The sequence below is a fragment of the Typopeltis vanoorti genome, chromosome 22 (genome assembly GCF_054136105.1).
Source record: "Typopeltis vanoorti isolate ZY-2024b chromosome 22, IOZ_Tvanoo_1.0, whole genome shotgun sequence".
In the NCBI taxonomy this organism is placed as follows: domain Eukaryota; kingdom Metazoa; phylum Arthropoda; class Arachnida; order Uropygi; family Thelyphonidae; genus Typopeltis; species Typopeltis vanoorti.
This window is the reverse complement of record NC_143570.1, coordinates 13,480,099-13,505,500: the sequence shown is the minus strand read 5'-3', so window position 1 is coordinate 13,505,500 and position 25,402 is coordinate 13,480,099. Positions and strand designations below refer to the sequence as shown.

The following is a 25,402-nucleotide window of genomic DNA, read 5'->3' as shown; positions in this document are numbered from 1 at the left end:
GGGGGATGCTTTCTAACATACCCAACCGGCTTGTTTCCCCTCCTGTAGTCTGCCGGAAGTGAATCTCTAAACTGCAGCATTAACCTACTATCAGGCAAACTTCACTTTTATTGAAATATATTTGTTATTAACAATTCAGAATCCTGAAGAATCTCTAAATGTGCTAATACGCATTGTTTTTAAATTATAAACGGCCTCAGATACTTAATATTTTTTCATAAATGAAATTTTTTTAATACGGAGAACACTTTTTTTAATGTCCTTCAGACAAAAAGAAGTGGCTTGAGACGTGCGATCTCTAAATATTGTTTCCGGACTATGTCAAAAATAATAAGGAATACGCTTTACAGCTGTTCGTGACCGGACAGACAGACAGACACACACACATCGTTCGTATTTTGATTGAGGTGCGTACTGTTAAAAGTGACGATAAACAGCCAGTAAAGTATTTGTATGTTGCTAGTTAGCAGTAATAATGTTTGTTTTACTAAGAGGTTATCCTTAAATGGTGGCGCACTTTAGGAAGAGCAGTAGACCCGAAAAATGTGATATTTTGTGATGAGGAACAGAAATTCTCATCTCTTAAAGTATGTGAAAAATCCTGGAAATGTATAAAATTTAAAAAAAAACGAAGTTGATGACCTTAAAAATACAGTTTAATTGCATTCTTCTCGAATTTCTTTCTTCGTTCATGTTGATAGTTTCCAGTTGAACTCTCCTCTTCCTCCTTGGATATCTGATATGCAGTTTACTATCAGAAAAACGTGTATAATTAAAATACGTACATAACGAGTGTATCCTAGTTTGAAAAAGCCTCTGGACAGGCAGAATTAAACACAATTGACTCTCTATCCTTGATCGCTTTTCTAATTTCGTCCTTAGGTCCCCCCCCCACAAAAAAAACCTTAATGACTATTTGTTCTCGCGCTGGTGAAGACATGAACCAAAGCAAAAATGAATTTGTAATTCATCCGGTGGTGAATAAATATAATAAATAGAAATAAATTTTTTGGCCGATGTCACTAATAAGTTGGAAGATATTTTCCAGCGTGTGTCACTTGTGGAACCTTTTTTAATTTTTTTGTGTGTGTGGTGGCGATTTTATTAATAGCATTTGATTATGAAAATTACCCATAGGAAAAAGCACTGAACCAGTATTACGTAATTCATAGAACATATCAAGTTTTTGTGGTTTTTCTAGTGCATTGGCACCTGTCATTTCCATCTCAAAACCTTTCTATATTTAGCTCTTCTAACGTTCACGTTTGTCGAGCCGCTTTTGTCTGAAGGCTGCTTCCAGATTCCCTGTCTCTCTCTCGTATACATATACACATCACACTTAACATACCCACTGCTCAACGCCCCACCCATAAACACCCAATCATTACATCCACATATTATTATCCTCGATAAAAATGCTTTATTATCACTTACACTCCTTTCTCTCACTCCTCCCCCCCCCCCTTCATTCTACTTCAAGGAATGGTCGCTTTTACAATTTGTGAATGAGACCAACTGCTGATTTGTCGGAACAGCCTGTACATAAGTGCGTTTCTGTGAATTGCAGTGACCCTTTTCGTCTCCGCTTCCTCGGGAAGAAAAATCTTCCGTGTCCTTGGCCTCAATATATTTGAACCTACTAAAATAGCGGATGGATCAGTCAATAGGTGTCGTATCTGGTGGTTCTGCCACTGTGTAATTAAACAGTACCTAATAATTATTACGCTGTAATAACTTTGCTCAACAATTCATTAAATGAAAACGTCGCGTGACATTTTAGTTGCGTTTTGTTTGCCCTTGTATTCTCCGAGAGGTAGGGGAATCGCTCGTTAGCGAAATGTGTAGGATGAATCAAAATAGGTGGACGCCATTCGCAGATTGTCATAATCAGTGTAAGTATTTTAATACGGTGACCGGTAGTTTGAAACAGCGTATAGTTAAGGTGTAGACAACGGTATGTGATTACTATTCATCGATACTTTGCGACGTTTGAACTTCCTGCCCGTTGATTACCGATCACTTCGTTTATTCATCCCTCCCAGTAAGATATACCAACAGTTTTGAAATGTATTCTTCACAAGAATGTTTGTTTTTCGATTTTTTTCCCCCTCTCGGACTGCCACTGTGTGAACTTAGAGCTTTCAAAATTTTAGCGAACCACTATCGGTTTTAGAACTTAGGGAATTGCTCGGTCAGCGAAACGCCACTTCTGTCATTGAGAGAGTAAAAGATATGCTATCAACTAAAGTGGTAATGAAAATTCCATAATGATGAGTGACCAATCGTCGCCTTATTTCCGGAAAATATTGGGGGTACAAAGGGAGATCGATCAGTAAGAAAAAAAGAATGAATAAAAATAAATCGTAAATAAACATTTAATTTGAGTTGAAATTATCCTTTAAATGTCTGGATGAGTCCTGCACTTTGTGGGTTTCCTCTGTTTTGCATACTTTATTTATTTATTTTAGGGGAATAGAGGGGAAGTTATTACGAGTGGTTTAACCGACCTCCCAATCAAATTTCTCATAATGGAGGACTGAAGTGGCTTCAAAAAAGGTGCAGGGTTGTTTCCGGATTAGCTAACTTATTGTCCAACGGTGCTAATGCACTATAGGTTCAATCTATCGTAGATGGGAATTAATATTAAAATTAAAAAAAAAAAGTTTTCATAACAGTCCTTAGGTGAGCAAGTAGAAACTGCAAAAAAGCAACTGTTTATATTATTAAAAAAAAATAGATAAAATAATAAAACCGTATATTTGTGGATAAAAGAAAAGTTGACCTTCTTTAGGAAAAATCAGAACCCACAGACTCTCTGTATTCCAAAAATCCTACGGACGCTACACATATTTTTCTTTCTCTCACCAAATATTAGTAACTGTCTTGTCCCTCTTTTAAAATAGCTGTTTCTCTTCTGTTCTGATCGCCAGAATAATTTATATTTTTTTTCATGCATTGAATAAAGATCGTAAAGCATTTTTCATTGTAATTCCACACACAGAAGGTCAAAAAAAAAAGGAAAAAAAAACTGCTGTATATTAATAACGTTAAATAATCTAGAATGGCGCATGAAAATCATTTACCACCAACATATGCTTACATATAAAATATTATTATTATGTAATAAAAGCATATTTCAAGTAGCAATACTTGACAGCGACTTGGCACAAGGTGCTAGGATATGTCAAATGGAGATACTGTCCCACTTTTCGTCATTAAAAATATTCTCAGGGAACCTCGGAAGTGTTAATAGATAAATGGCAGTCTTTCTTTAGATAGTAAATCATTTTAATCTCATTTTTTGTAAATGCATCGCTAAATCCGTTAATTAAAATATGGTTTTAATAGTGTTAGCAAAATCCCTTTTACAAAAAATTGACTTGCATATTCATAATTAAAATTGAAGACGTGGTCTGGATTGGATCTCTTCATTTTCTCGCTGAAGTGAATTTTCAACTAAAGAAATATATCAACTTAATCGGTAGCATGTTTTATTTTTCCTTTTTAGCAAAAAAAAAAAAAAATAAATAAAAATGCTTGACACTTTTGTAAGTAGTGTGCGTGATGACCTCAGGTTATATCCGAGCTCTAAAGGGAAATCTGCTCATCCCGAATATCTAGCAGGGAACTTGATGTCAGGTTACATCCTACAGATGGGGAGGAGGATAGGGGGGGGGGGGGGGGTAATGAGTGAAGAGAATGAGTTCCGCGGAACTGGAGAAAGAAATTACCGTGGCTCGGTCGTCCTTGATGTGTTAAGTTTTCAGGCCACCGAAACCTCCCTGTCGTCCACAGGTAGTGGTTCGTCCCGCGAGCCCCTGCTGTGTACGGCATTCCAGAAGAAGAGTTGCCCTAGTCACTGGAAGGGATGGGCCTACCCAGAGAGGCTCTGGAAAATGGGAAGGAAGCAATAATGACGTCATTGTGGCGGAGTGCAGCGCTTTCAAGACAGGACAGTAAAGTTTTGAAAAAGCAATTAAATTGTCATAAGAGCTTTGTGTTCTTCAAGTGCCGTCTCTTTCTTTTCCCCCTTCCGAATATGGTATGGACTACTCGGAACAAACCGACTTGATTTTTATATTTCCTGGAAAGGGGCCAAATAGTACCTTACAGGTGCAACAACGAAACGGGATCGGGATGTTAGCAGCTGTATGTAGACGGGAGAAGAAATTGCTAACAACTAACAATAAATATATAATGATTAACCAGAAAATCATATCATTATACCTTAATGATTACTGCACCGACAAAAAAAAAATTAACTCAATTAACACCTCTCCGTGTTGTTTTCATTCATTTAGTCCTCATTAAGAAATACCAAAAAGCATGTGCATAGTTTTTTTTTTTTTTTTTCTCAAAGGCTTTATAATAGTTTTTTCGGATCGTAATTTTTTATCTTCGGAAATTCACACTAAGTGTATCCTGTGAGTACATCGATAACGTGACTATAAAAAAAAAACAATAGACCAGTTTATAGTGCATAAGCATTTTTTTAATCGTATACCACATGACGTTTATTTCGTATTTGTAAGCCGACTTAATTTTTGTAAACTGCTCATTGTTTTAAGACTTGCATAGCATGTCTTATGTGTTGTATATAATAATTGACTGTACAAATGCATAAATTGCCACCCCTTGTAGTTAAAGCAATCCTACAAGTGATTTGAACACTATATCGTTTACATTTATGCTGCCGATGTTGGTAAAATGGATCAAGTTTGATAGGTTTTCTGACATCGTTAACCTTTAGCATATAAAACGCTAACGATTCTTCAGAAAGGATAAAAAAAAAATAAATAAATAAAAAAGAACGTCTTTTTACATCTGAAGTATATAAAATGAGCATTATATTCATTTATGTATCATTCAGTAAATGCACAAATCTTTTGGAAACTGGCGTGTGTGTGTGAATTGAGGGATTAAAAAAAAGCTTAGCAGACTTCAACATTTGATTCACATTTTGCTGAGTACAGAATTAACATCGTCAAATATCTGCGATCGTTTTTTTTTTTTTAATACCATTTCCCTTCAGATATTAGTTCGTTTAAGTCCAATGATATCTCTGTTTGAATACTGCGTGTTATTCCCGCCCCATTTTATCTTATCTTTTTTTTTTTGCCAACTTAGTTCACAGAGTTCAGAACTAAGATTTCACTTCTTGGAATAGCGTTAACCGATCCTGACACGACCCTAGTACAGTGTATCTGAAGTGAAGTGGGACTATCAAACCAGTCGCTGGCTGTGCTCATTATTTTGAACTTTTTTTTTTTTTTCGCGTTTCTACATTTTCACGTTTCGGGATGTGAAAATATAGTCTATCGATTTAAATAAATTCTGAAACCACTCTGCATTACTCAGATATTTCATTACGAAAGAAACTTAAAAGTGAGGAGAAAAAAAAATTAAGGTGATAACGTTTGCCTTCATATGCGAGTGCATATTTCAAAAGTTTGATCTTAAACTTCCATAGAGTTTGATATTCTCATTGGCACCATTTTCTTTCTGAAGATGGTAGTTCAGTAGAAATGCACGATGCTCTTTTTCTCGGTATCTGGGAGACAGCCTGTAAAAACCTTATAAAATTTCTTGACTCTATTCAGAATGTCATTCGCTCATCGATTGATTCCGCTACCTGGCACACTGTGGATTTTTCCATAGCAGTGGTTCTAAATTGGCATCTATCATCCATTCAGAGTTCAACTTCGAACTAACTTGTTTCGTTTTTATTGTTATAATATAGACTAATCTGTCTTCCATCAGAATTTCCTTTATTTACAATATCAGTATTGAAATAAAACTGCAATAAGTTTTTCCGCTCGTCACCGTCAGCTCCATCAGGGGGTACCGAGTGTACAGGATCATTGACCGTTCGTATTTGAGATTAAGTCGGAAACAAAAGAAGACAAAAAAGCGCGCACTTCTCTATAGAAATGGAATGAAAGAAAAACGACTGACTTTAACCAAGAATATGTTTCATTTGAAACATTATTGCTTATTGCAACTGTCCACTGAATAATAATGAGACGCGAACGTGATGGTTTTTGATAAGCAGCCTCCAGCAACACACTGTGTCAGCGTCCTTGAAATGTTTTGCTTGCATCCATTTTGGCAGAATGTTTGTTTGTACAAAAGCTGTTGCTTCTTTTCTCGTTAATTTCTGATTGGTTCGAAACTTGGCATTTTGCGAAGCATTCGTTTTTGCACTATACACTGTATATTCCCTAATCTTTTTTTTTTTTTTTTTTTTAAAGGTATCCACGTTGAACCGTTCATCTTCGGTAACCACGAATTAGGCAAGTTGGGGAAAAGCCTCGTTTCCTGCTGAGAGGAACTGAGAGCTAATTATGATGGCTTCACGCCACTTAAGCTGTTTGCCTGTCATGTGTATGTACTGTACTGTACTAGATACTCGGGCAGAAGATCGTAAACAGTGTTTACGTGAAGTTTGGGGGTGATGCCCCGGTTCACCCTACACCACCCGGAATTGTGTGCATCCAGGATATTCTAGTAACCTACGGCTAAATTTCACTGGTCCGTACGAAATTGCATTGAGTAAATTGCCAGGAATTTTATGGAGTTTTTCGCCTGTTCCCATTTTTTTTAATGAATAAAATCCATTTCAATATGTTTCAAGCTCCAAAAAAATGAATACCAAGTGGATTCATTCATCTGCAGCCCGAAATTTATAGGTTGGCCAAACCTGATTTCGAGTACCAAATATAGATCTAATAATAATAAAATCGGAAATGTGCTCTGTTAATTCGTCCACGTTGAAACAGTAAGAATTCATTTATTGATTATTTACACCCTGTAAGTCGACAATATCAACAACCTGTCTTCCGATTTTTTTTTAGATCGTTTCATCGTAGAAATACGCATTGTTTTTAGCGATCCATAGATCGAATTCGGGATCTACGTAAAAAATTGGATATTCTCGAAGTTATTTAAGTGTTTATTTGCGTTTTAAGCTCTATGGCATTAAATACTCCTTGAATGTATCGTAAAACCTGTTTAAGAAAACAGAAGCGAATTTTGGTATTATTATTTAATTGGTCATTAATATTAACAACAGTCATATTGTCTTCGACATTTTTATGAACTTCGACTGTAGATAGTTAAATCCTTTCAATGCTCGCTGCAATTTTGGTTTCCCTATGACTGGTTTTAGGGACATTTTGCAGAGTATCAGAATCTAGAGTTTATTCGTCTTTATGTGTGTCGCTGTTGTGGTAGATATTTTTAGCAAGATTTAATTAACATTTGGGATTGTTATTGTTACTAAAATTTGTCGAGCCATTTAAGTTTTTGTTTAAATTGCACGGTTAAAACCATACTTTGGATGACTGTGCACGTGAGTCATCTTCCGGCGAACTTTAAATTCATGCCATGTTTTCTTTTGGAAATGTTCGATTCGTATTTGGTAAACGACTTCAAATAAACTGATCACAGAATTATTGCGCTTGCAATCAAAGCACGCGCAGCGACAGTTTCCTTGACATGCTGAGAATATATACGATTGTGTTTTGATGAAGGTTTCACTTTTCTCTGTGTATATCCCGAAGCAGTTCCTGATTTCTAATTGAAAGAAAGAGAAGAAAATAGCTTTAAGCGTAAAAAAAAAAATAATAATAAAATAAAATAATTAATTATTTACTAACAACTTTAAACTGTTTCAGGTTAAATACTATTAAGATTTTTAGAGATTCCATTTACTGTACTAAAAATATTGAAAAGGTTCATTATAATCATTAAAAATGTTCTGACTTGTATCCCTTTAAATTCGACCCCTCCCACATGAGAAACGACGATCCTATCCTAGTTAATCTTTTTATTGTTCTTCTAACACTAATGATAACCGTTTGTTGTGCAGCAGTTTATATTGTGATGTATAGCATTGCGCATGTCAGACTTGTCTCACTATACACGTTTTAGAGAGTTTAGATATCAAATTAACTATTCTCTAAGCGTATGTCTCTCTCTGTGTGTAGGGTTGAAAAAGTAAGGCCTAAAACCAAGGATTTTGGCAGTCTTTCAAGGAAGAAGAGCTATTCCTTAGTCCTCCCCCCTTCTCTTTAACCCCAAATCATTCAACAACAGCAACACATGTATAAATAAGAATACATCTCCATTCTTTAACTTCTTCCCCCAATATTCGACTTTATGAGTGCCTAGGATCATCATCCGAAAATTTCAGTATTTACTAATTAGTGTTGGAGCGCTTAAGCCAAATATTAATTGTATAAATGCAAATTAGTAATTTCCGAAACCTGATCACTGCGCTTATGTTAGGAGTCGAACATGGAATTATGCTACCCCTCCCACGCACCCATAAGAATTTGTCGCTGAATTTCAGCGTATATATTAAAAATCACTGAAGCAACAGATTGAGGGGCAAATAATTCATATAACTAGAGCACAAGTTTCTCTAAAAGAAAGAATGGATACTTATTTTTTGCTTGTTTATTATGAATATTGTTAACTATGACGTGTGAATTCTTTGTTTACAGTCACGTGTCGACAGGGGAATATAAAATTCATTAAGAAAAATAATGCGAGTTCATTAATCTCGGATTTTAATATTTACATGCATCCCTGTGGATATAATAACGTTTCACATTTATTCTGTCTTATTTTTAGTTACTGAAATTGCCGAAAGAGTTCCGAACAGTTTTGGTCGAGACTTTTTTTGTTTTGTTTTCACTTTTAGAGGACGAATTTCCTTGAGTAATAAATTTTTGGAATTAGTATTGGAATTGCATTTACACTTGCATTGCTTTTTTGTTTTTCGTCATTTATTGAAGCAATCGTTCAATCTCTCTCTCGTTTGTTTGTATAGCGTAATACGAAAATTATCTGCTGCCAAAGACAGCAGATAATTTTCGTATTTATTTTGCTATATTTAAATTTCCTTAAATTACTTTTTAATAATTTTTCATGTATATTTTTCAGAATATCCAAAACACATCTGTTTCAGAATACTCGACTTTTATTTGACCTATTTTTACGAAACAAATAATTCAACCAGTTCTATAATACTGCACAAAGCAGAAGATATTATGAATTCTCTCCCCCCCCCCGCGCCTCAGTCTGTTGCTCTAGTGATCTTTAATATATACGCTGCCAAACAGTTATTCTTTTCCTAAGTTAGGGCAGTTATTTATGTGATGAAACTGAAGCTTATACTGCTGGTACAGTTTTTAAAATGAATTTAAAAAGTGGCTGTCTCTCTCAGAACAAGCGGACAGCTTTCGTATAACCACGTCGCTATTTTTAGATCTCTGCCGTTCTCAACAGTTATTTATCAAAGCATGTGGCATACGGTCAATGTGTGGACTCCGAAGGCACTTTTGAATGCCCTCGTATCAGATCAAACATCAAGAACAACAGCGACAAAAAAAAAAAAAAAAAAAAGAGGGGGAAAAAAGAAAAAGTAATTAGCTTGGTTTCATCTTTCTTCTTCTCTTGTAATGTATATGGATAATATCATGTTGCATTTTCAGTAATAATCTTAAAGGTCTTTCCCCAAACCGTTATATATTTGATATAATTTAAATGTAATAGGGGACAAGGGAGGAAGGAAAGTTTCTTTCAATTGGTTAAACTTTGTTATGTATAAAATAAAATCCAGAACGAAGATATAGTGCAAGGCCAAAATCTCAGACATTTCGCGAATAATAGGTATCTTATTTCTTCCTTAAATTTCGTTACAGACATCAGGAAATGCTAACTTAACGAATATTATAGAGACCTACAACGGAGTATATTTTTAAGTTTACAATTCAGAAAACTCTAATGACCTGAGTTAAAAAAAAAATTAACTTAGAAACGTTTATTCATTAGGTATCATTAAAAAAAAAAATCAGTGAAAATCCCGTACAGGAATATTTTTGAATTAATCAATTCAAATTATATTCGGTGCCAGTGACGTTTCAGTAATTACATACTATCGTGTTCTAAGCGATTTTTTTTTTTCCCTTTCCCAACTTAATTACGCACATGCGCAGATATGCTACCATAACCTTTCGATCAAATGCATTGCCTAATGGATTATCTTTCCCTTCTGTTTCCTTACCGAATACAATTATTGCCATTTCTTCATTTCCACTCCCAGCCAGATATTCTCATTACCAGTTTTTCCGATTTTTCCTCATAACGTTAATCTCCCCTCCTCGGTTTTGTTTCTCCTCCATAATTCTTCGCCTACCTAATCTCCGTCGCAGGAGACAGGGAACTGCCAGAGGCGCGCCCTATTGCCGCTAATGGAGAAAGTTTGCTGTGGAAATTTTGTTACTCCGTAGACCGAAAATGTCAGTGACACATGGGGTGCCGCCGGCCTGTCCATTTCCTCGACGTAGTTCGTCCCGTGGTCGCCGTCTTAACCATTCTTGGTTCCACTGTCTCTAAGTTTCCTCTTTGGCAACGGCGTCGTCGTCGATTAAGTGATGTTCTGAAGACCACCGTCCCGTGTCCCTGAGGCCCTGGCGTCTCCCCAGATCAGCGGGAAGAGGCAGGCCGGCTCCAGTGGCTTCTCCCCCCCCCCTCTTTTGCTTTCCCCTTGTTGCCGCCACCAGGGTGAGTCAGACGGCTCTCCATCACGACTGATAAGGTCTCCGGAATAGGACTGGTCAGGGACTCTCCGAAACAGCGGCACTAGCTGTAAAGGAACGAGACAGCCTCGAAAATGCCGTCGCCACCACTGCTTCACTCTACGACTTTTTTTTTTTTTTTTCATTTCTCGTTCTCTCTCTCCCCCCCCCCCTCCCTCACACCCCCACCATTTTTGAACAGTGCTTTTATTCCCTTCTTGCCTTTTAAACAACTTTGAGAGATGTAGAGATAGAGAAAGGGGGCGAAAGAAGAAACTAGAAAGATGGAAGAGGCAATAGCGTTGTGCTTAGTCAGCTGGCGACTTGGGTGTAATTATCTGAATAGTTGGTACCTTCTGAAGTCGAGCAGAAAGTTTGTTTTGGTATGCCGTGTCTGTTCGTGTCATTACTAATTCATAACGTCGGTCGACCAACAGTAAGTTTAAATACTTGTATGTGGAGTTTGTTAAATTCGATTGAGAAATATGTCGAAAAACTTAAGTAATTTAATTCTTTTAATATCTATTAAAAACGATGCCAACAACGTTCTTGATGGGAGGGGAAGTGAGTATCAAAACACTTAGATTAAAATTACTTTGACGTTTTTGTCTCCTACTGTACTTTACAGGTTTACTGCTTGAAGTTTAATTCATCCGAATTTCCAACTTCGTCTGCCGATTTATACTGTTAATTACTTTGGTCTGTCACTTGCTTTAACATGTTTAGATGTATCGACTTTATCGCTTGCAACGAATACTGTACATTGCTAATTATTTTGGAGATTAGGAAAGATGATCACAAACCCACTGGTTGCGCCGATTATTCTTACATGCAATCATTTCGAATTACAACAGTAGTATATTTGTGTTAAGATAGTACTAGAGGTTCACTTTTTTTTTTTTTTTAAACTTGCAAGTACAGTTTGAGGTCATTGTCATGTGATGATATAAAAGGTTTTAAGTTATGAGTAGCAGGATGTATCCCAGACTATTGCAGAGCCTCTTCTGCTGTTCTGACGGTGTCTAATGGTAATTGAGATTGTCGTGATGTGATGGAAATATACATTCTCAGTTTTTGTAAAGATGTATGATTATTTTGGGGTAAATCTCCTCCCCCCTTCCTCCACCAATCACCGATTAAATACTTTCATAGATAGATGTGAATAGCGAAGTACATTTCAAACAGCAGGCCGAGTGGTTAGCGTATCCGCTCTCCAGCCAAAAGACTGCGGGTTCGAATCCCGCCGTGGGCATAGATGTTTGTGAGTGTCCGTGGAAATACTAGTGGTGATAGTCGGCGGTAGATGACGTTGGTGTAGTTGCGGTTCAGTTGGTGGATTAAGTAGTGGAGACAGAGTTGTAGAGCAGGTGCCCTCCCTCCCTCGATGAGTCCTTGGACTCCCTGGAGGTGTCAAATAATAATAATAATAACCCCCTCCATGCCTTAAAACACTGCATTGTAGGGGGGGAAAGAAGTCCTAAGAGTGAAGTGGCAGGGGAATACGAAAAATCACAGCAATACCAATAATTCTAAGGGTCTTAATTTTTGAAGTATATCATGATAATTGTATTTTGAATTGTTAAAATATTTATGGTTAATTCTTCAGAAAACTGGTAGATTAAAATAGAAATTACGTCCTTAGTAGGTAGTGTATGTTTGCCGACAAATCTTCCATTTTTTTCTCGTCTTGATATATAAACTTCGTTGGAGATGGGCTAAAAATTTTGCTAATTAAGTGGACCACATGGTGCACACTGCTACAAGTTACAGTGGGTCTAAAATTCATAACTATAAAAAATATAGTAAAGTAAATCATATATATAACATTTAAACTCAGTTTTTTTTCCCTATATTAAAAGAGATTTATTTACTTTTCAGGAAGCAATGGTACCGCACCTGGATCCAGGCAGCATTGGTGTAATGTGGCTTATTGGGAGTTGCGGACGCGAGTGGGACGCTTGTTTCCCGTCCATAGCCCAGCAGTTAACGTGTTCTCGGATCTACCTCACGGTGATGGTTTGTGCCTTGGAACTTTGGCTCGTACCCATGATACTAGCAACGAAAGTGTCCTTCGAACCCGGGACAAAATCGGACCCGGTGTATCGTTGAGTAAAGAGGAAGATGGTGTGTGGGTGTACAACCGGTCTGAACATGCCATCTTCGTCAATTCTCCCACCTTGGACCTCCCCAACACCAGGACATTGACCGTCCACAAGGTGCTCCCAGGATTCTCGATCAGGATTTTTGACTTTGAGAAGGCCAAGCTACACCAGACTCTACAGGATCCTGAGCTTCTAGACGGTCCATTCGACCCCAATGCCGTCCGCATTAGTTTCGCTAAGGGGTGGGGGCCGAAATATTCCCGTCAGTTCATCACATCGTGTCCTTGCTGGCTGGAGGTACTTTTATCAGTTGGTAGGTGACGCCTTCAAAAAATGCTGTCTTGGTTAAGGCATGCCTGAGCTGCATCACTTCCAGCTAGTCCAGCAGTGGTGTTGTCAGTAGAGGTGCGAAATACAGTTACTCGGTCGGAGTTCAGGGCTAATGGAAAGCCAGATGGCAGTGTATGGTGGATGTCGCCAGTTGATATTCCCAAATGTCGATGCTGCTGCTGCCATTAGTGTTTTAAGTCGGGAATCAATAGAATGCGGGTGTTTTCTTTCCATTTTTTAATTTTTTTTTTTCTTTTTGAGCGATGTCTGATACGAAGTAATTGTTTTTCATATATCTGTTCGTTTCACAAAAGTCATCACAGCCATGTTTTATTAAAGTATTAAAAAGTATATCTATCTATATATATATATATATAGAATATATGCACGCGTGTGTATATATATATATATGTATATATATGACGACTGTAAAAATTGTTATATGGCCAATAGTGATTATGTTAACGATTACTGCCATGTCAGAAATTATGTCCTCTGTTAACAAGACCAGGCACTTGTACTAAATCCATGAGGTGGCAGGAAGTACAAATACCAGAAATAAAAATAATAATAATAATAACAAATAAAAAAAAAAAAAGACGTCTTTCCATCTTCGCCTTAATCCGGTGAACACTGCCTTTACGTGACAGCAGCACCTGAGCAGTTGCATTGCGTGTTGTTAACAGTGTGGGTTCGTCATACTCACGTGCAATATTTTAGAAAAAAAAAAAAGACTCCAAAATGAAAACTGCTTCCATAGTCAATTGTAGCCAGTACTGAGATTAATTATTATCAGGGGCACAAGATGGCGCCACGGTACGGAACAGCATCTTCCATCACTCTTCCCTTCATGGAATGGCCATCAGTTGCCAAGAGTATTTATGCAGAACTTTTCTTTAATTGTTCTTGTGTAATAAAATATATAATACTGTACATGTATAGGAGTGCCTTCATGCTTGTACTTAGGCATAGGATCTTTACAGAAACCTGGGAGCAGATCTGGGTTGGACATAAATAAAACTTATCATTAGCTAGTGTCTGTATTATCAAAATTATAAATGGAAAACTAACTTTAAAAATTAGCATCAGGATTTGTTCCATAAAAAAAAATCTTACCTCTGGTTTAATCTTGATCATCATGAAATATAAAATAAAAATCTAATGAATACAGTTTCCTGTAGCTTAGAATCCAAACTAAAATTAGAAATGAATTCTTTACCCATATCCATCTATAATAGAATACAAAAAAATTAAAATATATACCATTGATATTCATATTAACCATACTTAAATATTTTTATCAGCGCTCTGATTCATCAGATTAAGTTTAAACCTTGCAGTCAGTCTTAATGTTATCCTTTTAGATAACATTCATTATCTTTTAAATTTATCATTGAAATGCATAAAGGATCCAGCATAAATACATACCTTTCTGCATTTTATCTTGAATATAGAAATGCTATATTTAAGATTTACAAACAATATATTTTGTCAGTTCTTTTCTGTAACACAAGAGCTTTAGCAGATCAAAATTCTTTTTTAAAAAATCTAAATAAATATAGCATCTGAAATTATACCTTTTTAGACGGTCTTTCATTTGAATAGTAGTTATTAACTACATATTATAAACATTATGATATTTTTTTGTAAATATTTATTTTATTATCTATAAAAATTCTTTACAAGCTAAGTCCAAAAATCAAGGTGGACAATTCCTCTTATACAAAAATCTTATCTTTGCTTTCTTGAAACACTACAACTAGTGTAATTTTTATAATTCTAGTTTAAACTTTTTGATTGTGGATTATATTGAATACTTTAAATCATTTTTGGTTCTAGTTTGTCAAAATATAGAAAATATTTGCATTCTTTCCAAATAAGCCATTTCTTTCTTTCTTCATGCATTACTCATGCACTTGTATGCATGCACACATGCTCACACATTTTTCCCCAATTCAAAATCATTTCTTTTAAAATGAATGCTCATTAGATTGAATATTAATCATATCATTAAATTATAAACTCTTACGTAAAAATATTTAAAATTCACTTCTTACAGTAACATTTATATCATCGGTATTATGCCACGTTCAGTAATATTTGAACAGCTTTCATAAATTCTAAACTCTCCGATTGAAATGAAGTTAATTAGCATTTTCTTTCATACGTTACTTTTCTCCCGGTATACAAAATGTACATGCAAGTGCCTCCTCTCCCTTCCCACTCTCCCTCCCTCTTTTGTGTGATCAACATTGGAGTACATAGATCAGCGATGATATTATTATAATTAGCTAATTTAAAGTAGGTAGAGCTTGATGTAAATATTTTTTAGAATCTGACATTACCTCACTAACCTCCTACCTCAAAAGATAAGGGGTTGGTTACTGTTCAAAGTCAACACAAGAGCAAGAGGTATTCCACAAGAGAATCTCTAATAGTTTTTGTTACACGAATGCTTGCTTTTCTGTAAATGGATATGTTGTTATATATATAATACCCCTTTATGTACACATTTCTATGGTTGGTTGAAAATGCAATTGGACAAAACTGTATATAAAACAGCATTTCCATATGTTGAAATTATATGTATATCAATTTATTAGAAAAAATAATGTTCACGACATGATGCTACAGAAATTGCCATTATAATGCAAAATTTTGTAGCACCCGGATATCATATTGCTACCAGGCTCGGTCTTAGGGCAAAGAGATTTATTTACTTTTCAGGAAGCAGCGGTACTGCACCTGGATCCAGGCAGCATTGTAATGATGTGGCTTATTGGGAGTTGTGGACCCTAGACCCTAAGCATCTTAGATCCTAAGCTTTTGAGGCCCGCTCCAGTTGACAAACAAATTTGGATATGCAGCTTATCAGATGTACATCTGGCTGCAAAACTCCATTGCCAGTAGTATGCTACCTTGAATGCTTCAAACTCTTAAGACCGGGCCTGTTTGCTATGTTAGTAATATTGTGTGTGTTATAGAACTGCTATCCTAGATGACAGTACCACATCTGTATGTAATATGCTGCAAGCCACTACACTTTAATCATTCTATGTCAGTGGCACAACAATAGATGTCAATTCTGCTTTAATTTTGTGAACTTCTTTCTTAAAATATTGTTTCATATCTGAAAGACTGTGTAAATGCAAAATTATAACTTCTACTTTAAATATATAAATTGTTTTACATATTTTTTGTGTTTTAAGAGAGATTTACTGCTGAAAATCAGCTTTTCCTAATGCCTGTCTTGCTGCTCTGATGCCAATTTCTCTTACTGGTTATATATGGATGTTGCAGAACGTTTCATGATTCTAAAGTGCATCTTCAAATTTCATATATCAAATTGTTTGTGTATGTGTGTGTTTTTATATATATATGTATATGTATGTATATATATGTATATGTATGTATATATATGTATATGTATGTATGTATGTATGTATATAAACACCCACAGACATATACAAATATGTTCATATATGCACACAAATATAAATATGATTTTCATACACACGTGTATGAAAGTGATATTTAGTATGTTGGGTAGTAGTCTGTACTGCTTTTGTTGAGATTCAGATTTAATTGTATAGAATTATTGTACAGTTTTAGGGAGAGACTTGAACAACGGGAAAAATATCCCGTAAACTTTATATGCCAATAAAAGAAAAATGTAGACGAGAATTTGTCTTTTTATTTTATTTACCACTTACATATATGCTTAAATATTGTAACTTATGCTTAAATATTTACCACTGTACATTATGCTTAAATATTGTAACATTCAGCAGTTTGTGGTGAAAACAACATATGCAAAGAGTAGGATATTTTTTAAGCAGATAAATTATTTGATTATGTTTCAGTTTTTAATTTTTTTTTAAAAAAGTCGCAACTCTTAACTTCCTAATGAGGAATAATTGCCTCTATAGTGCAACTGGATGAATGATGGTGCATTGTACCCTTCAGTTGGAAAAGTCCTAAGTCTGATTCTTGTCGTGAAGTGAGGAGTCTTTATATGGGCTTTTTCAATTGAAGGTAAGTTATTCCATCTCATATAGAGGTAGCAGACTATTTTCTCCTGGAAGCTTGGGTTTTTCATCCTGCATACAGGCAAATTGGCCTTGAAAACATGCAATTTACAGATAAAAAATACTAGTTGTGATGGTTGTTGGGAAAAGATGACATTGTGTGTAGATGATGACAGCAGTAGCAGTTCTATGTAGTTGGTGGATTAAATGATGGAGACAGAATTGTAGTGTGCCCTTCCCTCAATGAGTCCTTGGATGTGTCACATAATAATAATTATAATTATGAAAAAGTAATAATTTCCTTAAATTGTTGTTTTTTCATCATCACTATTATTGCGTTTGTCTCCTCAAGTTAGTTTTATAGTCTTAACTGAATAACAGTGAAAATGGTACTTGCATTTTAATATTAATACCTGAGAATATTAAATGAGTATAGTGAGAGTTTGTTTATTAGTTTGCCTGATGATCATACTGCAGTTGCACATTTTCAGTAAATGATGTGCTTTAGAAGTGTGGGATAATAAGGTAGCACATCAGTTTGTATCATTCTGCATTTAAGTTTCTTAAAAAATTTTCATATGATCCCACAGAAAGGTTATAATCTCATTATACATTAGAACTTTGAAAGGACATTTGAGCCACTTCAGGTCCCTAATAGTCAGGGTGGTGGCCTCGCACTGGGTAGTACAGCCTTTACTATCCTTGTGCTTGTGTGCAATGCACACAGGCACAAGGATAGTAAAGGCACCAAAGAGGAGGAAATACTTTAAAAAAACGTTTTTTTTTAAGTGATTTTTTTATTGGATGGGGGGGGGGGATTGGGGTGCCAAGTAAAGTTTTGCACACAGGCGCTGGATACTACTGGTGTGCTACTGGGTATAGGGACACCAACTAAAGTTTTGCACACAGATGCCAGACACTACTTGCACCCTCCTGAGTATTATCCACTTGGCCAACTTGATTTCATAAATATTATACTAAAAATGATGGGGGTAATTTTTAGTATAATATTTAGTATACTTTAAGAGACCAGAGTTCAAATCCCAGATATGAAAGACGTAAACTTTTGTTAGCCATTTTTCAGATAAGGCCGAATTACCAGCGTTACAAGATATGATGATGGAAAGATCCTTGAATTCTGTTAATATGAAGGTAAGAGAACCTGAAGAAATAGTTGAATTACTGAATGATTCATCATCAGGATGAGGTAAAATAATTTATAATTGTGAAAATGCAGTGACTGACGAGACAGGCACCAATGTGATCTTTGAGATAGACAAACTGGAGATGTGTGCAATATTGCAAATTTTTGTTGTGAATTTTTCCATGGGAATGTGGAAATTGTGTTGCATGCAGTGCAAAGGAGAAAACACTGACTGATTTACCCAGAGATGTATATTGTAGGGTTGTTTGCAAAGATGGAAAAATCAGAAGTGCAAACTGCATTAATAGTCATACTGATTTGTGCATATCACACTGATGTGCACAAATGGAAATGACTGAAGATGATAATGAGTATTAGATCACCTCTGTTGAGGTTGCAGGATCTTAAGACTTTTGTACCTTGAATCTTTTTAAGTGAGGATGACATTTAAATATTTTTATTTATTTCTCAGAATAATCTCTAGAATGATTTATTCTTAGAATTGTAATAGAGACTATTCCTTCCTAATTGCTAAATTTAAAATAAAAGTGAAATAGCTCAACAAATGTTTAGTAAAAAAATTTATTCCTTTAATCGTATGCTGGCCTGGTTGACCGAGTGGTTAGCATAGCTGCATCACACACACACACACACATGAAGGAACTCAACATAAAGTTACAGGGACGTAGCCAAACAATCTCAGATTTAGTTGGACACCTAGATGGTTCATAAGTCGACTGAAGGTTTTTAAATTCACCTTAGTCAGAGTAAACTTGGTACATTTCTCTTCCTGAAGGGAGTTGGAGGAGAGCCATGACATTGACTTCAAGTTTTCTGTGCCAATGTTAGACCAACTTTTGGAGCAATTCAGTAAGCGATTTTCTGGCTCCGGTGACATGCGGCCTAAACTGACATTAGTTAACAACCCAATGAAATGCGACATTTCAGAGCAGCATGACACTATACAATTGGAGTTGTGTGACCTTCAAAGTGATCCCTTTTTCCAGTCCAGGGTGGCATTGACTTTTGGAAACTTTTGGTACCAAGGGAAAAATATCCTGCATTGAGTGATTTCAGCTTAAGAATTGCATTTATGTTGGAAGCACATACATATGTGAATGCACTTTCTCAACTATGAGGGCGGTTTAATCGTCACAAAGAAGCCGACTAACTGATGACCATCTTCAGGATTTGTTACGAATATCGTCATCATCGTTGAAAATCGACTTGGATGAACTTGTTGCGCACATGAACGCCCACAGTGTTCTCATTAAGTGGTGTTACATGTGAAAAAACCAGAAATATGTAATTAAATTTAATTTACCTTATATTTAAATCAATCAAGTATTTTATATTGTTCTCCCAGTAGTAAAATGATTTAACAAATATAGTAATTCAATACATATAACTATTGCCTTGAAAAAATGCAGAGTTTATTTTTATTTAAGTTCTGTCTAAAAGTGTGCGGCCCGTGACGCTACCACTCATCATATATTGGCCGTCGTATAGAATGAAGTTGGCCAAGCCTGGACAAGCACAGTATATAATGTGCAGAGGAACTATGTTTTTTTCAGCCTACCTTGTAAACCTGCATAGACCCCTTTCATATTGGCAGCGTTATCATAGCTTTGCCCGCTGCACATTTTTATCTCCAAAGATAATTCTTCTAATTTTTTTAATAATACCTCTTCTATATAAGGAATTGTGTAATATTGATGAATCTGATATATGTTTCTCTAATGTCAGAATTTGAGGTAACTTACCTAAATATAACAGCTAGTTGGTCATTATGGGCAAGTTTGGCGTTGATTCGAGTATTATTGCAAAATAAGGAGCTTCCTTAAGTTCTGATCAGGGCGGCCCTAGGAATTTAGCCGCACCATGCAATAGCATATTTTGCCTCCCCTTCCCTCTAAAAAACGCTCTTTTAATGACGTCTTAAAGGCCATGATGATAAGCTAGGCTTGAACGTGTCTGACCATAAATTCTAAATAGTAGCATTAGCTAATGAAAATTCATAATGATCATAAACTGTATTTTTTTACAGAGAGAGAGAGACAATTAACTCTTAAATGGTGGAATTTTGTTCTGAAAATGTGCATCTGCATCATTATTATTATTATGACCGACACAAAGTCAACAACAAACGATGTATTTTTCACCCGTAACAAAACATGAACTAAAAGAAGCACTCTTACAACTAAAACCAAAGACCACTCCAAGAATAGACAAAATAAGATTCACAGACCTTTTAACACACTTTGAACAAATAAATTCAATACTTTTGAAACTCGTGAACATAATATTCGACACTGGCATTATTCCACAACAACAAAAAACTGCAATAACTACGCCAATTTTCGAACATGGTAAAAGAAACGATATTCAAAACTACAGACCAATGGCTACCCTACCAGTCATTTCAAAAATTCTAGAAAAAATAACACAAAACAGACTACAGAACTATCTACAGAAGTACAACATCATATCACAGAACCAATAGGGCTTTCAGAAAACAAAAACACCAGTACTTTATTAGAAGACATCGCCGTCACAATAAAAAGCTCTCGACAAAAACAAGTACGCCGTCCTTATACTGCTGGACCTAACCAAAGCATTTGATACACATGAACATGACATACTACTCACCAAACTATACTCAATAGGTATAAGAGGAACACTGCATACATGGTTCAAGAACTACCTCTCAAACAGAACACAGGTAACAAAAATATGTACATGTCACAGTCGGAGTATACAAATAAAACACGGTGTACCTCAAGGTGCCATATTATCACCCACTCAATTCAACATATACATTAACGATGTTCATAACCTGGCATTATCATATTATCAACATCTGTGTTTTGGTGCCATTGATTAATATTTCAATACGCAGATGACACTGCACTACTAGCAATCCACACAGACATTAACACAGCTCTCTGCAAAGCACAACAAGACCTAAACGAAATCGCAACATACTTCCACCAAAACGCAATTCTAATCAACTGCACCAAAACACAGATGTTGATAATACACAACCCAAGAATCATACGCTCCGCATCACTATCGATACATTGTCACACATACTGCTGCATTAACAACAAAAATACCTGCCAATGTTCCGAAATCAAACCTGTAATACACGCAAAATACCTCGGTCTCTATATAGATTGCCACCTTAAATGGACAAAACATAGAGAATAGCTACACACCACACTCCAGATCATCGCAGCAAAACTTTTCCAAGTTAAAGACATAATTCCATCCAACATAAAAAAACTCCTATATCACGGTATCTGCGAATCCCTACTCAGATACGGAATAACAGTCTATGCAAATACATCACCCAGCCACCTAACAAAATTAGAAATATTACACAGGAAAATCGTGTCAACAGGGATCTGGACACCTTACACGCAACAACCAATATCCGTCCAGCACTTGATGATGCACAGAATCCTGAGCATTAAAAATCTGAAACACTACATGACATTAACAAGGAATTACTTCAACATCACCTATCGAAATAACAGAGACACATATCGTATAACACGACCGACAACAACTCTCTACATCTCACACCCTTCAAGAACTCATACAGTTCTTATGTGAGATCACATCAGACACCCACGCTACTCAACAACCTACCAAGAAATTTAAAACACATAGATAACCAGGGCCGCCGAGAGAAATTTTCGAACCCGTGACAAGTCTGTGGTCTGGGCCCCACTTTGACAAGTTTCTCCTTTCGTTTTTGATTTCCAGATTTATGATGACACATTTCTGTTGGTCAAATTTTTATTATTAAAAATATAATTTTAATAATTAAAAAATCAAATTAATAAGAATACTTACTTTTATTTTTTAGCGCATGGCCTACACTATACAATTGCACACTTTACAAACAATAACAAAACCTACGTCTATCAAAATACTAACAAGAACGAAGTCTTCTGGCAGGGAACAGTACTGCGAATGCAATTACTTGCTAGCGCTAGTGCAGCCGACTGCAACAACCTTGCACAAATGCCTATTGACGTCATCACCCGCTATAACTACAGCGATCCGCGCCGAGAGAATTAGTGTGTTCCCGACACTCACGGCGAACTAAAGAGCGTAGCCATCTGTCTAAAACAAAACACAGTATCATTCTCGATATGCCATTATCCTTTATCATTCTTGTATTATTACGAGAATTAAAACCATGCATTATAAACGTCAGGGCCCTCTCGGCGGCCTAGTAGATAACTACAGAATACTAAAACGCGAACTCTGGAAAATATACCAACAAAGTTAAGATACCATTAACACTAATATACACATCACAAATCACCAGCAGCCAATGCCAACGTCCCATCCATAAACAGTAACAACAACATAAATAGTGAAAGCTAATCCCACTCTCTTCATAAAAGCTAACTCAAGCTTCGAATTAGGTGGGATTAATCTGCCTCATTCATCTACACGTAATCCTCATAATCAAAAACTGCAGATTACGTAACAAACAGTCAGTACGGTGTATAACAATAATGAAGATACTGATAACATTATTCAGATAAGCTCTGCAAAGCTTCAAGGAAGAAGCCACCCAAAGAAACAAGCAAATATTATAATCGATTTAATAAAAAGTGAATCATTGGAAATTTAAATGAAACATTATAAATATGAATGTGAAAAAAGATATAAAACACATTATTAATATCATTATTTATGCAATTTAAATAAGATTTTTTCCTAGCATTCTGTACGAAAGAAAAAAAATATATTATTACGTGGCACCTCCAGGGAGTCCAAAGACTCATTGAGGGAGTGCACCTACTCTACAATTCTCCGTCTCCACCAACTATAACTAACTGCAACTACACCAACGCCATCTACCGCCCACCACTACTAGTATTTCTACAGACAATTGCCATGACTTCAGAATTTTTGGTTTCTGTCCTTTCGCTTATTTTCTCTTGTACTACATTAGCAGTTTCAGTTTTTTAGATGATTATGCAAAGACTCGCATTGTTTCTGAAAATCGCGTTCTTTTTCCGATTTTCGTTTGCGATATTCTGCGCCTGATAGTTTTTTCTTTTATCTGACATGTTGGAATGTTAAATTATTTTAAATGCCAAATCGTAATAACTGTATCAAAAAAAAGTATTATTAACAATCACTGCACAACTGTATTTAAGTATTTTGATTCTATTTCTTTAATTGGTTTACTCTAATTAAACCTCAGGGCAATGTCAACTCACGGCCAACAGTGGAATCGGAAATAAATTCACGATAGGTGTTCGGCTATTGTCACGGCATCTGATATTAACACTGACAATGCCATATAAAACGCAACATAATACTACATTAGTTTAAATCCTTATGATTTTTAAAAAAATATAGAGTACAATGAATTTTTATTATGTAAAAATTAACTAACGACATCCTGCACTCTGGTTTTCAACAGAGGAATAAAAATGACTTTTTTATAATTTATTTTTTGTATAGTTTAGGCCAATTTTGCCGCCTCCACAAAACTTATCGTCCCGTGCAAATTCAGGTGGTGCACTGACGGTAGAGCTGCCCCTGTTTCTGATATTAATATTTCTCTTGTTTTGTTAGCTATTAACGCTATGAATTCATCACAATTGTGGCAAGAAAAAGATAATTTGATCTGCCAGAACCACAGTTGGCGTACATTTTCATGTGATATTTATAAAAAAAAATCATAAAATTCACTTAAATAATGTAAACACGATAAATAATTTCCGCAAGACTTAGAAAAAATATCATTTGTAAAGCTAGCCCTAGCTTACTCAGTAAATTAATGGTAGATATTATTCTTTTTAAAACCTCTCTCCAATAATTTTCTTCAGATTGTATTTGTTTCATCAATTTAGAATCAGTTCGACTATTTATAGGACTTCATTTTCTTTTGCAATATGTTGCACATCGCTCGTATATGCACAGAACTGCTAACTTACTGTTAAATGTTTTTTTTTTTTTTTTTGGTGGTGGTGGTGGGGGGGGAGATATGCAGGGTAATGTTGAATATATCTACTGGTGAATCGGTTTACAAAACACAGAGGTAGTCATCAAAATGCCAAAAGGGGGGGGGGGGGGGCTCCAGGAATAATATCCAGGAAAACTAAACTATGGGCCTTTTCCATTAGTGAACTTAATCAGAAGATGAAGATTGTTAATCTGCTAAGAAGGAGTAAATGTATTCGACTTTATTTATGAATTTTCTGGGTGTGTGGCCAAGCTGCGAAAATATCGTCCACGTAGTGGACACAAAAAGAAATCAGAGAATGAATGACGAAGACAAAGAATGTTTTAGACAGCATTTAAACCGAAATAGCTCAGCGTTAAAGTGAAGATCTAAACGTCCCTGGTTCGATCCCGGTTTCAACAGGAATTCTTTTTGTCAGCGGCCAGATCGATTTGGAAGCACCAGTTCTCGTCTGATCACTGAAGTTAAATAAACCTGAGCACAGTTAGTACTTCGGAGGGTGCCCACCTGGGAACCCTGGGTGCTGCTGACATTAATTATTTGCCAGTCTCGTTGGCCGAGTGGTTAGCGTATCCGCTCGCCAGCCAAAAGGCCGCAGGTTCGAATCCAGCCGTGGGCATGGATGTTTGTCTGTGAAAATACTAGTGGTCGGCGGTCTATAGATGGCGTTGGTGTAGATGATGAAGGTAGTTGCGGTTGATGGATTGGTGGAGACGGAGCGTTGTAGAGTAGCTACCCTCCCTCGTTGAGCTTGAACTCCCTGGAGGTGTCATGTAATAATAATGACAGGGTGAAATAAGACTTTCCATTGCTGTGCTTCAAACCTGAAGTAACCAATTGAAATAACCACTATGCATCAAAAATTTGAAGATTTTTATTATATCGGGAAGAAAGTCCTGAGACAAAAACTATTATTTAGACAATTCAATGTATGCAAATATGCAATAGGATATGCTGTGATATAGCAACCAGTTTTTTTCAGGTGCCACGTTTCTTATCGTTTTGACGAATCTCATTCCTTAAAAATTAAAAATTTACATAATGCTGATAGATAAGGATTTTATAAGGAAGCAGCAGCAGGGCTTTACCTCCGGACATACAGGTTTCACGTCCATAAAAATAGGCAAATTTAGCAGAACAATACATGTATATGTAATTAATGAACACGATACACTGGCCTAATAATTTATTTGGTCGTAATTCAAAAAACC

At 35.9% G+C, this 25,402-nt stretch overlaps 1 protein-coding gene and 1 pseudogene across 1 annotated transcript in view; both read left to right on the top strand.

Annotated features, from left to right (window-relative positions):
* LOC150094168 (SMAD family member 6-like) overlaps positions 1 to 16,702 on the top strand; it is a 56,375-nt gene extending 39,673 nt beyond the window's left edge. The window contains exon 4 of the mRNA XM_090412065.1: positions 12,465 to 16,702. Within this exon, the coding sequence (XP_090268191.1) occupies positions 12,465 to 13,009 (545 nt within the window). The 3' untranslated portion in view covers positions 13,010 to 16,702. The remainder of the gene's footprint in view (positions 1 to 12,464) is intronic.
* A 7,902-nt stretch (positions 16,703 to 24,604) lies between these two features.
* LOC150094167 (5S ribosomal RNA) lies at positions 24,605 to 24,723 on the top strand (annotated as a pseudogene).
* Positions 24,724 to 25,402: the final 679 nt, after the last annotated feature.